The 19,013-nt window shown below is 32.6% G+C and overlaps 1 protein-coding gene across 1 annotated transcript; it reads left to right on the top strand.

Moving 5' to 3' along the window:
* Positions 1 to 2,949: 2,949 nt before the first annotated feature.
* On the top strand, positions 2,950 to 3,291 carry LOC127872346 (putative ATP-dependent DNA helicase Q1). Its single transcript, XM_052415679.1, has one exon. The coding sequence runs from the start codon at positions 2,950 to 2,952 to the stop codon at positions 3,289 to 3,291; it is 342 nt and encodes a 113-aa protein (XP_052271639.1).
* The last annotated feature ends 15,722 nt before the right edge of the window (positions 3,292 to 19,013 follow it).

Here is a 19,013-nt window from a genome sequence, read left to right as displayed (position 1 = left end):
TAAATGCAACATTTTGCACATAGAGACCCCCATAACCATACCTTTTCTTAAAGGCCATTCTAAGCGGAATCGATTAATGCAATAAAAAAGATATGTCATGTACAATGCAAGAAAGAACTTGACACAAATCAAAATCGACTGTTTTTGCAACTTTTTTTTTCGGCCGTTTCTTAGTGGAATGTAACCTTTTTTAGTGCAATGGTTTACTATAGTCTTCAAGTGTATCATATTTCACGGATTCAGTAGTGAACACCTATTCATGCCCTACCATTATCTCCGCAAGATAACACTTGAATAATGGTAAAAAGTGTAAAACATGCCTTCCTGTCAACTATGATATTTTTTTAAGAGTACAGCCCTACATGAAGCTATCATTTAGTGTATTGTAACCTAATGCGTTACCTATATCGGTAAGTTTTATTTGTAGGTTGTTTATGTATGTGATGCAAAATATCGTAAAAACATATGTCTAGCTAATGTTACATATTTTGCATTAAACCAACTTTAAATAAAATTTGTCTTGGGTTAATAATGATTTGTTTTTATTCAGTTGCTATGTGTCACGTTGAATCAATTTAACTGTCAATGCTGTGAATAGACTTAAGTAAGGTCAAAGCTCTCCCTGTAGTACAATGTAGTACACTATCCAGCGATGCACTGGTTAGAGATGCGAGTTCAAGTCTTGCCAGGGAATTGTCCTTCTTTAGTTACTTTTGATGCATTGAATAAGCAACGAAGAACATTAACTCATGTGTGATGATTATTTCCCTTAGTTTTCATTTTGACATTAAAATCAAAATGTCTTCTGCATTAACATTACAACATATTTTAGATGCTGTTCAAATTTTTGACCCAAATGTTACACCCAAGACAAAACAAATTGAATGTTTGCAGACAATATTGTGTCATAAAGATGTAATTGTCAATTAACCTGTTGGCTATGGTAAAAGCCTTATTTATCAATGTTTGCCAATGCTTTTATCATCTGTATCCAGTTCAACCAATGTAGTTGTTTTAGTTGTTTCTCCACTGACAATTATTCAACAAGATCAAATGCAGATTCTTGCTGAACATAACATTAAAGCTTTTTGTTTGCCTTTTGGTGATGAGTCTGTTGTCAGTAAAGATGATCAGCAAAAACTTTGTAAGGGAGAATATTCCATAGTCATGTGTCATCCTGAATCTTTACTTAATAATACCTGGGGAAAAGCTCTTCTGAGAAATGAAGACTTCACTAGCAAAGTTCATGCTGTCGTGATCGACGAGTGTCACATTGTAGAAGATTGGTATGTTGTTTTTTTCAATTTAAAGTTTGTATAATTATATTTGATCGAGATACATTGTGAACTGAAGTACCTCTGTTTGTTTTATGTATACAGAGTTCTGAGTTAAAACAAGGTGTTTAGTCACAATTCAATAATGCCTATGGTCTCGGTTTCTGCTGTGCAAGTTAATTAGCAAAGCAGTGTTTTTTCACCCATTTGAGAATAGGGCCGGGTACCGTTAAGTTGGGAAATATCGCGTTCTTTTGAGTAAATTTGGGAAATTAATGTTGTTGATTTTATGCTTACAAATACTATGCAATTTAAGTAATCATTTTAGTCTAGAATCATATTTATTTATTTACCACAAGATTATATCAGAACATACAAAAAAATCCTTCCTATCGACTCCTTTTTTTGAGAATGTAAACAGAAAAGGACAAGTTTTTTAAGCAGGCCTTTTCTGCTCCATTTTTGGAAAACGCCACACTGGAATTTTGCGTCGTACAAAACATTTTGGGATAAAAATACTTGCAAAACTGGCTAATCGCATGTAAATAGTGTTTCTTTTGTTTCTTAGAAGCCGTTTACTGGTAAATAACGACTATTTTGATAACATATTATAACAATTTTACAAAATATTATGAACATGTGTGATAAGTGCAGTTTTTTTATCTGTTTTTTGAGAAAGGGCCTGGCCTTTTTAAGGTGAAACCAATCTTGTGAAACGCCGGATTTTGAGGAAATAACATTAGTCTTAAATAATCAATTTAACATATTTTATTGTTTTTAAAACAAATTCAAGGCAACAGCTATTTTAATTATTCCATATTTTCTATTTTTTACACTGGATCAGGTTATCTTATATATTAAATGGTTTACCAAAAAAATACTTTTAGAATTGGGAATTTTTTTCTCAATTGGGAAAAAAACAACCAGATTTACATTGGGAATGGGGCCAAATTTTGGACCCGTTTCATAGCGCAAAAAAGGCCTGTTAGGCCTTAGCATCTCAAATGTTAGTGCTTTGCTATACAATGCTTTGCATACTAGAGTGGTCCTTTACAAGAAGTCACTAAGAGTTGCCAGCTGTTATGCATTTATTATCACAATATGTCAACAGCTACTTAGTACATGTATCATTTGTATAACAAATATTTGGTCCAAGTATATACATGCTTATTTGAAATTTTTCAGGGGAGAAGAATTCAGAACCTCATTTCAACATCTGAAGACCTTGCCATCATTTTTTTCTAATGCCTCTTTCATAGCTCTGAGTGGTTCCTTGACAAAACATCAAATAAAAAAACTTCCAAGTATTTTAGGTCTACATGAACCTGCAATCGTTGAAGAAAGCCCCGACAGATGTAACATCTTCTTAAGCAAAATTCTCAAATCAAACCAAACTGATGTTCATCAAATAAATGAAGAAATCTTTAGAAAGGAATGTTATGGTTTGAAAAAAGATCAATTAAATTATCCTGTTACATTAATGTTCATGCCACTGTATTACATTAGCCAAGCTTCTGCATATCTTAGATTTTTATTTGGTTCAAATGACATTACAAAATCATGTTATGCTGTGTTGTACTCCAATCAAGACAAATGTGTTTTAAATTACACGATTAATGCATTGAAAGCAGCAAGTCCAGTGATTAGATTGATCCTGACTTCTTCAGTGGCTGGCATGGGTTTTGATCCCCCATGTGTAACAAGAATCAATCATGCCAAGCCATCGGCCAGCATAGCTCAATACCTGCAGGAGATAGGCCGGGCTGGTAGAAGGGGTCAACAGAGCCATGCCATCCTCTATTACAATAAGAGAGATTTGGCTGCAAATACTCCTGGTATACAGCAAGACATAATTAAGTATTGTTCCGATGACACCAGGTGTCTTCGGGAAAAGCTCCTGGAACCTTTTGGCTTTCAGAAAAGTGACCAGATTGCCAATGACAAATGCTGCTCAATTTGCAAGTCAAACTCTGCAGCATCACACTTATTGTCTGCCATGGAAAATGTCGAGATATAATGTTTTGTTAGAAAAAACACAGGTGGAAGTAACGTTACTGGATAGTATATGGGCCAAGGAGCCCAAAATATTCAACTAAATATATAAATTCATGTTTCATGAGAGAAAAATTGACAAAGAGCCATGAAAAAACACATATGATTCCAATATCAGAGGGTGGGAATTATTTTCATGGCTCTTTGTTAAGTTTTCTCTCATTACACATTATTTTATATGTTAATTTGAATGTATAGGGCTCCAAGGCCCATATACTATCCAGGGAACGTTACTTCCACCTGTGGGAAAAAAGGTCAGACATTTCTAGCTCGACTATAATATATGAATTATATATAGTGGAGCTATCCTACTCACCCCGGCGTCGGCATTTGCGTTTGCGTGAGCGTGCAAATGTTTAAGTTTGCGTACTACCCCAAATATTTCAATGTCCCTTGACATATTGCTTTCATAATTTGCATACTTTTTTTACCAACATGACCCCAACCTATAAACAAGAGCAGAAAACTCTATCAAGCATTTTGTAATAATCATGGGCCCTTTTCCACTTAAAATATGCAGCAAATGTTAAAGTTTGCGTACACCCCAAATATTTACAATGTCCTTTGACATACCGCTTTCATATTTTCCATACTTGTTTACCAACATGACCCCAACCTATAAACAAGAGCAGAAAACTGTATCAAGCATTTTGACAGAATTATGGCCCCTTTTATACTTAGAATATGCATATTATTGATAAATCTATGTTAACGTTTGCATACTACCCAAAATATTTCCTATGTCCTTTGACATATTGCTTGTATATTTTGCAAACTTGTTTACCAACATGACCCCAACCTATCAACAAGAGCAGACAACTGTTATCAAGCATTTTGACATAATTATGGCACCTTTTATACTTAGATAAATGAACATTGTGCTTAAATTGCCATAACTTCTTTATTTATGATCAGATATTATTAATACTTTGACAAAACAACACTAACCTGAATACCACAATAGATTCCACCCAAACAATACCCCATGCCCAATAAAAAGCAAATAAAAGCACTGTTTTCCGTTTGACAATTTCTTTGCCTAAGAGGCACATTGACAACTAATGTGATATTAAATGAGATTTAAATGATATTAAATGAGATTTAAAATTATTATTACTTTTGTATTAAAATAATTATCTAAAATCTAGATTTTGTTTTGACATCTATATTCATACATAATATTAATATCTTAATTATAATGAAAGCATTCTTGAGGGTACATTTGTATGCACCATAAGGCTGGCGTATAGTTTTTGAACCGTCCGTCAGTCTGTCCGAAAACTATATCATTGGTCATGATTTTTGCAATATTAAAGATAGCAACTTGATATTTGGCATGCATTGTGTATCTCATGGAGCTGCACATTTTGAGTGGTGAAAGGACAAGGTCATCCTTCAAGGTCAAATATATCGCTGCAAAGCGGCGCACTACTAAGGGTGCATTGTGTTTCTGACAAACACATTTCTTGTTATGAAAGAAATGTAACTACAGCATGTACATGCCAATACCCCTATGCTCTCTCCCACTGTAGATACTGGACTGGCTGTACTTTATTGTATTGGTTTAACTCCAGAGTTATGTCTCTTTAATTGATTGAAATTTAGGAATTTGGTACTTCCAGAATTTTTCCCAGTTAATATTGTATTCAATGCCATGAAACAGTAAACCTAAATAAACGTGTATATTGTATTCAGCATGCGATGTCAATTCTTTGAATTTTTTTATTGACACTGAACTATGTTCGTTATAATGATCTCAAACACAGTTGCTTGCAAGGGGGTTCAAAGTATGTTCTGTGTTAAGGCAGTACTAGTATTACAACAAACTCATCGGCTGGTATTCGAAGGTTTTCCTAGAAAAATATGAAACTTAAATTTAAAAAGATTAGTTTTTATGTTCTATTTTTTCTGTGCCAAGCCAATAATTCATACTATTAAAATATTTTTTTTATCTTAAACGGCATAAAATATTATTTATAGTTACACATAATTAAGCCAAATATCTATACATAAAAAAGCATAAAAATAAATGTGAAGAATATTGAAACATCTTTATTTCTCTATTAGAAGCCTCTAGAATACCAGCTCTGTATTTCTATGTTATTGTTCTGTGTATAGGCAATTGAATATAATATGCAAGAAAAACACAAAAGTTAAATACATTTACATGTACATTTTATTACGCATAGTATTTTTGCATAGCATAACATTATTACTGTTGTTTTACTGGTAACTGAGTAGTATGATATGCAGTTTTATTACAAACTAATCAGTTTTTATTACAAACTAATCAGTTTTTATCCTACATGCCTTGGCTAATGTAATACAGTGGCATGTAACATAAATATAGAGAATCTGTGAATAACTATGTCATGCAATAAGTTTTCAACCTCAATATTGACAACATTTGAGACAATACCAACAACACTCAATAATGCACATATCATGCCCAGGAAAATAGTCCATGGGAAAGTGTTAAAAAACTTATAATACATATATTCAATGGTTACAAACTAGGATTATCCACAGAATATTGGTAACAAACTCACTCCTTTTAAAATGGACTTGTCAGATAGTAATATATGCACATTTTGCAAAATGTCAGAAGAATAAATTGCCCATTTATTCTGGGAATGTAACATAGTAAAAATGTTTATGAAAGATATATCTGGTAGCTTAAAAAATGCATTATTACAAATAGTAATACACTGCAAAATGTTCCTTCTTGGAGATATAAATGAAAATGACAACTGCTTTTTTCATTTCATGGAAGTTGAAAAGTACAGTTTTGAATGCAATAAGAAAGAAGTTATTCCACATTTTCAGAGATTTAAGGCTAGCCTAAGATTAGCTTTAAATATCTATGCAGCAAAACTATTGAATCGAGTAAAGGATTTTTTGGACAGTTATAGGATGAATATGTAATTCATAATTACATTATTAACAAAAGTAGCTGTTTTTAACTGTCGTTATATATGAAATGTGCAAAGTTTGTTTACTTGATAAAATCTTACTATGTTGTTTGCATATAGATCATAAATTTAAATTGATTGTATTTGTTAACTGCACTCTTATTGTAAATCCAAAATGTGTTATTTAACAATACTAAAAAATAATACATATTTGGGTGTTGTCTCTAAGTCTTATTACATAATTGATGAAATGACTTATATGCAAAGTTTATTTACTTGATCAAATCTTACTATGCTGTGTGCATATTGATCATAAATTTAAATTGATAATATAAAAACTGCACTCTGATTGTAAATGCAAACTTTGTTATTTAACAACACTAGCAAATGATAAATAATTGGGTTTTGTCTTTAAGTCTCTTTACATAATTATGAAATATGCAGTTTGTTTACTTGATCAAATCTTACTATGTTGTGTGCATATTGATCATACATTTAAAAGGATTGATTTGTAAAATGATACATAATTGTTTTTGTATCTTGTTTAAACTTGTAACCATAATTAAATTGATGTGGTTTAAATCAAGACCTTTCTTCATTCAAGACACACTTATTATTGCGTTGTACATAAAGATTATTTAAGTCAAGTCGAAGAAGTAAAAAAAGGTTGAAGGTTGTATGAAATTAATTCAAATTGATAGAAGTCAAAAATGAAATTGCTTTCTGAAGCGACAAAGAAGTTATGAGCATTTTTCGAAACCTAATCGCAAAGTGTGACGGACAGACGGCTGGACTGTATGATCACCATATGCCCTCCTTCAGGGGCATAAAAAAAAAATGCCTTCCTTCAGGTGCATAAAAAACATTAATTTGTGATCTCATGACAAATTGCTTAGCCAAAAATACAGGTTTTTTCAGTTATAAGAGCTATGTACTATCATTTTAAACATATTTGATAAGTATTCTGGAATCTTCTAAAAGAAATCCTAATATAATTTTGTCCGTGCTCCAAAAATGGAAAATGAAATTAATTGCTTAGAATATTATTTACATCTGCATAGAAGTATACCAAAAACCCAAATAATTACAAGACAATTGCCAAGCAATATATGTCCACTACCGACTCTACCATTGTCAGTTAAAAAAAAATAATTTTTTGCCATAGCAATCAGAATTTTTGACGTATGAACAAAATGAAATGACGTGCATAATGCCCACATTGCCATATATCCATTTGACTAAAAAGATAGTGGACAGATTACCAAGTATTACACAGTAGCTGTTCACAAGCGTACTCCTGTAATTGCCACTCAGCAGAAACATTTCTGCCTTCAGATCTGAAAGTGGTGTTCGTGTGGGCACCAAACTGTATTTATCTGGACTGGCAATCTGTAAGAGATGCATTTTGTAAGTTCGTGGCTAACAATCATGTATGATCAACAGTGATTTCCTTCAATACTTTGGGAATGGGTATCAGTACAAGTCAAAATTGGGATAACAATTCGTTGAATTGATATCTCCTGCCAAATGCAGGTAATGTTCATGGCATTAAGTCACATAATACATTTATAATACAACTCTTTTGATGCATTTTTTTTAAATTATGAGGGTTACATAACATAAAATTCAGTCCAAACTTGCTGGATTTTTATCTGAATGAACAGGATATATACACAATGTAATTATGGTACAAAGTTATCCGGCTACTGTACCCTGTTGAACAGTACATTAGAGGCAAACAGATGAAGGTCTCTATTTGACTTCTCTAGAGATTTCTGGCCTGTTTTAATGTACCTATCCAAGTTGTCACCTGTTATCTTGACTAATGGGGACTTCTGCAATCGGCTTACAATGCCCTTGTTCATGATACTGCTGGCTTCATCCAACAACCGCAGCTTAGTTGTCGTGGACATGGCAACACCAAGGCGGTTGAATCTTGTTAACGCCTGTACATTCAATGCAATATAATAAAATGCAATATCCAATTCCTATCAACAAAACAGAGATATCAAGTGCTCTATTATTGCGCAGAGCTACACATGTCATTTAAATGATTAGGTCAGTAGCATATTGAACACCAAAAAACTTTGCAGACCCCAGCTGAATAAATTGAACACACTTGTTAAAGGTACACTACACAAGTGTTCATGCCAAATATCAATGCTCTAATAAGTGTGGTTTCAGAGAAGATTTTTTCTTTTAATAGTCAATATAAACATGTATGGAAAACACATTGGTCCCAATGGCAGGGCTATATGTAACCCTAAGGGAATCAATAAAACAATATTAGTAGAGGTTTATAAGAGAATTGTGCATGCCAAATACAGATTTTTGAGGTTATTTAAAGGGATCTTTTCACGCTTTGGTAAATTGACAAAATTGAAAAAAGTTGTTTCAGATTCGTAAGTTTTCGTTTTAGTTATGATATTTGTGAGGAAACAGTAATACTAAACATTAACCATGCTCTAATATAGCCATTATATGCATCTTTTGACGATTTTAAAACCTAAAAATTATAAAGCGTTGCAACGCGAAACGATTGAATAATTTGGAGAGTTCTGTTTTTGTCGTTAAATTTTGTGAAACTACGAAGATTGCTTATATATGGTATAAAATACGTCAATAATGTGTACTCGGCGGAATAGCTCAGTAGACTAAAGCGTTTTTACTTCAGGAATCTGGCAGGACTCCAGGGGTCACTGGTTCGAAACCTGCCCGGGCAATGTTCTTTTCCTTTTTTTAATTTTTTCTTGATTTTTTACTGCAGCTTTTACGATCCAATGTTTACATTTATCAATATAAAGCATTTAATGAATAAGTTTAAAAAATGCCAAAATCTGTGAAAAGGCCCCTTTAAGAAATAATATTTTTCTATCATGGTTTGTTGTTAAATAACCCACAGTAAGGAGTATAGATGCGTAGGGATTAAATAACCAGTACGAAGCACGAGTGATTTGATAACACGCATCTATACTCCTAACTGTGGGTTATTCGACAACAAACCATCATAGAAAAATATTTTTTCGATTCTAACACGATTCTACTTGATTTGGTTCAAGCATTTGGACGTGAACAATATTTTGCAATACTTTGCCCTTCTTAGTACAATTTAGTGACGACATTGAATTGTACCAACATAAGACGTTGTTTTCATTCATAAATATTTTGCAAATGACGTCACTTTCATTGAAAACAACAATCGTAGAAAATATATGACCTCACGTTTATTGATGCTACTGAAAAATCTGACATACTATACATGTTTTCTTAATTACGTTTCTTAACAAAAAACATTCTTTGCAGGCGCGGTTATGTCACTTATCACGAAATTAAGAATTTGTTGATTCATTACATTTATAAACATGCTACATTTATTACATTTCTTTTAGAGCAGGGTTTTGCACGTGCATTTTACTGCAATTATTCCTTTTTTTTATTCGGAACTATTTTCGAAACATTAAGCTCCGCCCATAGTTTATTGCAGAATAACCCACACTTGATTTATTTCTTTGTCTATAGAAATAAGTCGCGTGCCGTGTTAGAATACTATATAAATACAAGGAAAACATGTTGGCTCCACAGCCAGGCTACTTTTTACTCTAGTGAAATTATGGAAAAATCTTAGTAAAGATTCACCAGATGGCGTTCAATGCCATATTTTTAAGCTCTAGGCCTTTCTGAGATTTTAAAAGATTTCACTATGAACATATAAGGAAAACACATTTGCCCCTGAGGTTTACATGTAGTAGGATTTATCGTGTTGAGGCATGCACAACACGTCCATTGGCAAAGGCCGGTAACAATAGCTCACTCTTAGCACTTTGTGCGCAGGTGAATAACAAATAATGCATTTATAAATTCTTATCAAAACACTTACTTAATCTTCCAGATGACCTTTTATGGCCACAATGGTGGTCATCCTATGCCATGCTGACAACTTGTCAGATTGTGCGTTCATTAGCACTGCATATGCTGTAACTACAGGGGCCATTTTTGTCCCTTGCAGCTCCTTGCCCCCAGTAGCAATGGTTGCCATGATACGAAACAAAAATGGAAGTCTGTAACATAAAAGCTATAAGACGTGAAAAAGATTGGCAGTTACACCCACTGCTGCTATCCTTATTGTTCTTCTGCTTCCACTAATAATTTTATAGCAACAGAAGATTTGGTAACATTTCTTTTAATTCAATATTGCAATTGTTCTGAAAAATTAGCACACAGGACGATGTTCATGCTAAATGTCTTATTTCAAAGTCTTGTGGTTTCAGAGAAGATTTTTTAAGTATTTACTAAGTCAGCATTATGTAAAATAGTGAAACCAAGGGCAATTATATAAATATATATAAATTAATCGTTAAATAAATAAATTAATTAATTAAAAATAAATAAATGGGGCTAATTTTGACCCCAGGTCAATTATTTGATCAATCTTTGTAGAGGCGAAATAAACAATGTTTAAAGGATATGTATAAAGTCTTTATACTATATAGGTGTATCTTTTTTTTTATTTAGCCATTAGATTAGCTATATTGATAGAATTTCAAACTCCTGCGTAATGACAGACAACTCAAGACATGATTAATTCTAAAATCCACTCATTATATGAATACCATTATTCTGTACATGTTAAAACTCTTACCCAATTAATTTCTTTATCATCAATTTATTGTTATTAGGAAAAAAAACAACAAAATATTGCATGCATCATCTTAAGCCCCTACTGGGATTTGAACCCAGATCTCTTTCCATTTCGATGGAAAGTATTCACTCTTGAAACACAAGGGAAAATGAAATGAAGAATTCAGCAATTTTTGGCTGTCATATATTACACTTTTAAAATATTTACGAGCAAAATAGACTTATTGTATAAAATATGTAAATACAATCATAATCTTTCAAAGTTTGGAACTTTTTAGGTAAATAATTTGTATACTTATACCGGGTTTAGTTCATATTAAACTCATTAAGGAGGATAAAATATTTTTTTTAGTTTTGACAAGATTCTTGTCAATGAGCCCATTTCAGAGGTGTTTGGTGAAGAAGGAACGAGAACTCTGCTTGTTGGCATTGTTTTCTGGAACTGTCTGAAAACAATGAACAAACCATGGACAATAACAGATGAATACTCATGCATAATAATACTAAACAGTAAACATACAAAAGAATCATGCATTTCAACATAAATTTTAGATGCAATAATTTAAACTTATAATGCAACCAATTGTTTTAGTTATACTGGTAGTTTCTGATACCCTTTCTTATGTGTTATTATCACTGTAATATGGTTGATTTAATATACATAATACAGTCATAATAATAACAATTCTTATCATACTGGCACTAGTGTGATCGAAAATGTCTGGTGTTTCATATTCATATTGAATTATTTCCATAGCATAAGAACATTGATAAGGGTAAGTAAGGCCTATTATGAGTTGCGTTATCGGGTCTTTTTTATAACACCATTAGGACGCTTACAGAATTTGACTGAATAGCAGCAACCACGGTCTAATCTTCTGCTGGGTGACAATATTGAAATATTTCAGATGGTTTATTTAAACGAACAATCAAGGGTCTTGAATAATGATGATCGTCATTATTTTTTTTCTTCATCATCAAGTACAGTTTCTGATTCAGACTCACTTTCAGGTCCCAAATTTGTTTTCGGAGCCTTTACAGTTTTTTGTAACTGGGGAGTAATTGGACTGCTAGCCCCACGCTTTTCTGCGTTTTGAACGCCTTCATTAATGCTAAGTTTTTCTTTTATTAATTGTACAAATTCAAAAGAAGAGTTTACTTTCAGATGGCAAGACTTGCAGATACCAGACCTTTTATCAATATTACGTTGAAAATCGACTTGTATCAAACATGTAATTTTACTAATTAATGAAGATGAATGAATTCATCTATATAAATTAAAATGCTGGGTTTTGCTAAACAATAAACACGGATTTTTAAGGTTTAAGTTAATGTATAAAATAGTGCATTTCGTGACTGATCGAAAAAGGTGGTTATTGAAAAACGGTAGTGGGCAATTCATGTATCTTATATATTATTTATGTCCATCAGTCACTGAGTATGGTCAATGAAAGTGAAAATTCACATAAAAATGCTCTATAACTTCAGTCTCTAAATACAGATAAAAAGTCACCAGAATGCAGGATTTTACGTTTCATTTTCAATATTTTCTAGGGAAAATTCGCACCCCCATTTTCAAAACCCTGCCTATGGGCCTGCGGACAGGTACGGTTTCCTCCGGATACTCCCGTTTCCCACCAGACCACAAGACCATGCTTAATAATTTGAACATATTTACGCAAAAAACAACAACTTCAAATTGCAAATATAATTCAAGAATTCGTCACAACTTTCGTCAAGTCGGATACTTTTTTAGAAGTGCGTGGACACACTGTGTGTTTTTTGTGTTTGCAAGAGGTCATATTTCAAATTACTGTTAATAACAATAGTACACAAGTTAATATTATTGTTATATTATTGTGAAGTTATAAAGTTACGAAACTTGGTAATTACACTGGGCAATATATTTCCTGTTTGCCTGCTTTTAAATACCCCAGTTGGTCGGTCCGTCCCCAAACTAAAATAACGCCAACTGTACTTCAGATGTAATAGCAAAACTTGGTATACATATAGTATATGCCGTGGCCTAGTGGATAAGGCGTCCGCCTCGGGATCGGGAGGTCGAAGGTTCGAGCCCCATGGGGAGCGTTTGTCGAAGGATGGATGTTTGTCATGGGACTTGTTCCGAAATGGCCGGTTCGTGAGCCGCGAGCTAGTTAAAATTCAGAATGGTTACCGACTGGCATAGTGATAGGAGTTGGGAGGTACGTGGTATACACGCAAAGGTGTCTCATAAGCCAAATTGGCTGGCCTTTTCAATAGGGGTGACACTATAATAAAAAGACCTTTACCTTTACTTTTTATAGTAAAACTTCTTTAAATAGAGCTTCGATTACTTGAATATACATGTATACTGTGACATGAGCAAATCGCATAGTAACCCTCTATAACTCGAAAGGGTTATTTGCACTGCTGACTGATAGAAGCAAATTTTCCACATCTTATCACAGCTACGAGCGGATTATGGGGATGTGTTCTCATCACATATCAATTAGATGGCTTTAATTGAAGTAAATAGCAATAGACATCATTGGAATTTTAATGTAATTGATTATCAGAATTTTTTATGTTCACATTACAAAACTAAATGTAATGAATATTTCTTGTTTGTACCATGTATTAAATATCGTATCGTTTGACATGTATTTATATTCATGGCTTTAAATTTCTTGTAACGTTATTTAAGGTAGCGCACCTCTAATGATTTCCCGCGATTTCTTCGAAGGTTGAAGAGCCTACTAATAGGTGCCGTAGCCTAGTGGTTTAGGCGATAGACTAGAAATCTTTTGGGATATTCCCGCGCAGGTTCGAATCCTGCCGACGACGTATACTTTTTTGCGACGCGTTTTATTCATTTTCTAACGTAATTTGATTTAATATGGCATATAAGCTATATTTATTGTTAAATATGTTGCAATTTTTATGCACATTCTTCAATTATTAAAATTAAAACAACGTTATGGCAAAATTGGGTGATTTACTGTTTAAAATACGAACCATGCATGTTGCATTTTTATTTTTATTTCAAAAAGTAAACGTTAAATCTGTCTATTTCTTGGTATTTTTGCTGTATATAGTGTTTCTATAAAAACTAAGTTTAAAATATGACTTAAATGATACCTTTTGAATTTTATGACACTTTGTTTTTAACCGACCCAATTTTTACTTGGCTGAAATCACTTACATTTCATGGCGCTCTTCCATAGATAAAAATTTGTAAAAAATAAATGTCTGTAAAAGAATACTTATTTCATCTTGTTTAAACTTTAAACACCTTTACAGCATCTGTACACACCAACTGCATGCCCATATTTGGAAATTTGAATGAATTATGGAACTTTTATATACCCCAGGGGTAAAAATAAACTGGACAAAAGCCGAGCGTGGGGGTGGTTTTGAAAAAATCGGTATATTTTTTTTTAAGCATGGAAAGCCTACCTATAAATTTGCATGTAGTTCCGTGAAATGATGCTGATTAAGAAAATAATTACTTAGATTATATTTGGATATGTGCCCATTAGAGGTGCGCTACCTTAATTCAAACTCTCCAACTAAGGGGGAGGAAATATTGAACTTCAATGACTAGAGCGTTTCAGCCAACTAATGGCAATCTCGAGTTAAAGAGGTTTTACTATATTAATGATGACAGGATTGTACACAACCTTTTCTCCAGGTTCAAATGCCATGTGTAGGTCAACACCAATTCTGTCTGTGTGTGGTTAATTTTCTAGACATCACATACCAATCACATTTAGAGAGCTGGTAATTTGTATTGCCAGAACGTTAGAAAGCGTTATGAGTTATAAATAATATTATTGAGCCACTGGTCGTAAAAAATAACAATTGTATTATGTGTTATATTACAATCGTACACATTTCAGAGAAAGTGGAGACAAAATGAGAAGAATACAAGAAAATAAATAATCCACGACAAGAAGATTTCAATGTATTTAAAACAACCTGTCTGAAGATGAGTAAAATTCCTTAATTAAACGATAAGTATCGGTAATACTACTACTACTACTAATAATAATTAAAACAATAATGCAAATAAAAATAATAATAATTAAAATGATGATGATGATGATGATGTTGATAATGATGATGATGATGATGATGGTGATAATACCGATGATACTTATAGCAATTACTTGTAATTATCATTTCAGTCTTCCAGACAACATACATGATGATAATTGAAGGCTTAAGTCTTCGTAATTGCATAAAAATATAAGCTCATTAAGTAAGTCTAAACCTATTTATTTAAACACGATAACATTGAAAGCCTGAGGCTCACTGTGACTATCTCTTGTCCGTTTCCCGCTTACTGGCTTTCGGGAAGATCGAAAGAACCCAAAACAGTGACCATAAAACCGGTGACCTCCCGATTTCCGGAGGACCTCAAATCCACCATATTACGTACGTCGACATTAATTGTGAAAAGTTTTAGAAAATTGCACCAAATGAATCATGATAAGCTGGTATGCATTAACAAAAATTGAAAAAAGTCTTCACAATTGTTGAAAACGAATAACTAATGTTTGCAGTTTTGAACAAATACGAGCACAATCTACTGTTCGGTGGTTACAACAATATCCCTGATGCAAGCAACTATTTTACGGATTATACTACCTAAATGTATTGATACAAGATGCAGTTCCAGCATCAAGTAGTGTATAGAATTTTTTTTACCATCGGCACATTCAAGCGTACAAATTTACAATGATTAATTTGTATGATAATTCACATTCCAGAAACCATCTGGTGTCCTTGGTCTTTAAAACATCAATTGAATAGTTGCCTCTCTGAAATTGCGAGGATTTAATCAAAATTTATAGTATAAGATATTGTCCTTAATCAAATTCATGTAATGAGTTATGCAAAATACATTACGTGTACTTTTTACCTTACTGTGATGATCATTACATTTGTAGGTTAGTGTAAATTTGCTGCAAAGCAATTAAACCTTTATTTCAGATTTTGCGATTTTTAAGGAAAAAGCAATGTTGTCTATTTGCCAATATATGAACAGGTCGGAATTTGAGAATAATACGCCTTTGTAAGCTTGTGTCCATTCGCAGACATGCTGACAATCCGATTCCAGGACGATGTAAAAATAAACTGCACTTTATAAATATTGAAGACTTCGGTTTGCAATTTTCTATTTAAGATTATTTTAATAAAATTATTGGTAAACAATGAAGGACATTAACATAGAAGTTCAAGAAGTCATGGAACAACGTTCCAACGACGGCGAGAGGAGACAGAGGTCAATATCATGGCAAACTGGGATCATAATCCCAGACTGGAACGTAATTGGCTTAAGGATGTTCGATCATTTCGATCAGACATTTCTTTCAAAATATCCAGATTTTGTTCTTTATATTCACGTCTATGTCTGTCACAAGTATGAAATAAAAAATGGGAGTTACTTGCGATAATCAAGTAATTTGTAAAACTCTACATTTTTTACGTATCACTATTCTTACAATTCATGAAACATGGGAGGTGTTTAAATGTGTACATAAAACATAAATATTGAACAATGCACTTGATATATTCGACAGAACTAGAAAGCATCTTTCGACATGGTATTGTCATGTGCAATTTTCAGTCAAGGATATACATGTATAAACATATGCTTATGCGCTATTACTACAATAAAGGAAACTTTGTCAGCATACAAAAAACATTTAGTCCAGTAGGAACGGAGTTCCACCATGCATGATTGGAAGTGTTTTTTTTTAATATGCTGATGATAATCTACATTGCCTAGGGTGAAAGAAAATTTTTGTTCCCAAGAAAAAAAGTGTTCCCATTGGGTCTAAATCCAAGATGGCCGCCAAGATGCCGACCAAAAACCTTGAAAATACCGCTTTTTTGCTAATGACACTAACAACATTTATTTTCCTAGATTTTGGTAGGCATTTTAATTTAAGCAATTAATAACATATTATGCTTATTAAACAAATACATTTTTTGGTGAAATATATACATTTTATGAAAATAATGACTACATATATGAAAAAAGGTGCCAAAAATCATGTTTTTGGCTTATGACATGTTTCAATTTGTACCTGAAAAGCAGTTTAAGTACAATTATCATCCTAACTAAATTTATGTACACCTATGGGACTAAGGAATATAATAATATAACATTTCATGTGAATATTACCAGTAATTATGATATATAAGACAATAAAAGTGGGTGGGGTAAATTACAAATTTGAAGAAAAATGCATGTTGATATATTTATTGATATACTAGCCCTTTTTAACTTGTTATGTTTATGTATGAAGATTGTTTTTTATACTTACACGTAGATTCTAGTTGTTTTTAGATATAAAATACATTTCATTTACTGATAGTTGTGTATTTACCGTAAATATATGAAAAATATAATTTATAAACAAACGGCATTCAAATGTCTCACATTGAGCAAATATCACATTTGTTGCAAATTAACACTTAAATTGTCCAATAAAAATCATATTTGTTCCAAAACAAACAGTGTCATGTTTTAAACAATACTGCTGAGAATGTGATGATTTTGTGAATTTTCTTTTAATGGATGTAGTTGAGTGGGTGAAGGTGATATTATAAATATTTAAAGGATATATCTTCATCCTAGAAGTTGTTTTATAGAACTTTCATCTGGTGAATAAAATATGATACAGCGTGATTTTTAAATCCTAAATTTGATTTTTAACCTAATTTGTTTCAGTATATAGTTATTAAACTGTTAAGGTGATTAGGTACATCGTTTGAATATGTATAGGTTTAGCTTCGCACAAGGGAGATAATTACGTACATATTTTGACTGATTTCCAAATAACATTTATTTTATAGTTACTCCCCTTATTAATAATTTAGCCACTAAAAAAGTTCGTCTGCAATCAAATGTCCAGCAAAAGATCCATTTTAATATAATAATATGAATGAAACCAAACAGCACGGTAAAATTATTTACCCCATCTTTATTGACTAATGTAGTTTTAATAGAAATTGATGTTCTTTTTGCTCAACAAAGTGCAATAATATTTAATGTACATGGAAACAAATTGTGTTTGTTTTGTTTACAACTACAAGACGTTCCTAGCGAAATATACGATATGGTCATTGAAGAGTCCAGGTTTGTATTTTAATCAGAGAATAAAATATGAAGTAATTGTTTCTTAATCTTGACACAATTGAAATTATTCTAAACACTGAACAAACAAAAACTTGAATTCAAAATTAACTTTTTTACTTTAAATTAATGTTATAATTAATCAATATTAAATACAATGTGCATTTTGGGTAGATGATTGAACTCCAGTCACGCATCGATATTCTCTACGCAGAAAATATACAATAAAAATGACATAAAATCATGTCGAATTCCAAAATACGGAAGTCCTAAGAGTCGAATGCAATACCTTCCCATTTTCAGTGCATTTTACATGCAAATGGGCTAAATGATTATGGAGACTTTGTGACCCTTAATTCATTAAAACTCTCTGCTGAAGAAAAGCTAGCTCAACTGCACTCAATTCGCAACAAGCGATTACAGGAATCATGCGACTCACCATATCGTATGCATGACGTTTGTTTCAATATCCCTAAAACAATAAGTGAAATCGACTTGGGTACAACTGGTTACCATCGTGGATGCTACCAAGCTTTTACCAAAAATCAGGATCGCTTAAGTCAATGGAAAGCTAGTGAAACCCCTAATCAAAAACATCACTCTCCGATAATTGTTCCCAATGCACAAAATACATTTCCACCAGAATGCATTTATTGCAACAAATTAGAGCGTAGGGCTTCTCATGATACCGGTACTGAGAGATGTGTCCCATTTTCGATGAAAGTGTTACACTGGAAGCAAATAGAACCACATGAATTACAAATGGAACAGTTCTCATTGTATCGAAAGGTGCAAGGGGAAGATCTGGTTGCAAAATCAGCCATGTACCACGATACATGCCAGAAAAAAATTGAATTAAAATACTTTAACTTTTTGAAACGAAAACAGCCGAAGTCTGTCTCAGGTGACAGCCTCCAGAATCGCCGAATTTCAGCAGAAGCTCATGCATATGCTTGTTTACGTGTGATCATTTTAGAAAAAGTATTATAAAAAAAAAGAGCTTTTTCC

The sequence above is a fragment of the Dreissena polymorpha genome, chromosome 3 (assembly GCF_020536995.1).
Source record: "Dreissena polymorpha isolate Duluth1 chromosome 3, UMN_Dpol_1.0, whole genome shotgun sequence".
Classification (NCBI taxonomy): domain Eukaryota; kingdom Metazoa; phylum Mollusca; class Bivalvia; order Myida; family Dreissenidae; genus Dreissena; species Dreissena polymorpha.
Note: the sequence above shows the minus strand (reverse complement) of the source record. Positions and strands in the feature narration are given on the sequence as shown.

Excerpts from the sequence above, each read along its gene's own strand:
- LOC127872346 (XM_052415679.1), top strand. The coding sequence starts at position 2,950 with ATGGGTTTTGATCCCCCATGTGTAACAAGAATCAATCATGCCAAGCCA.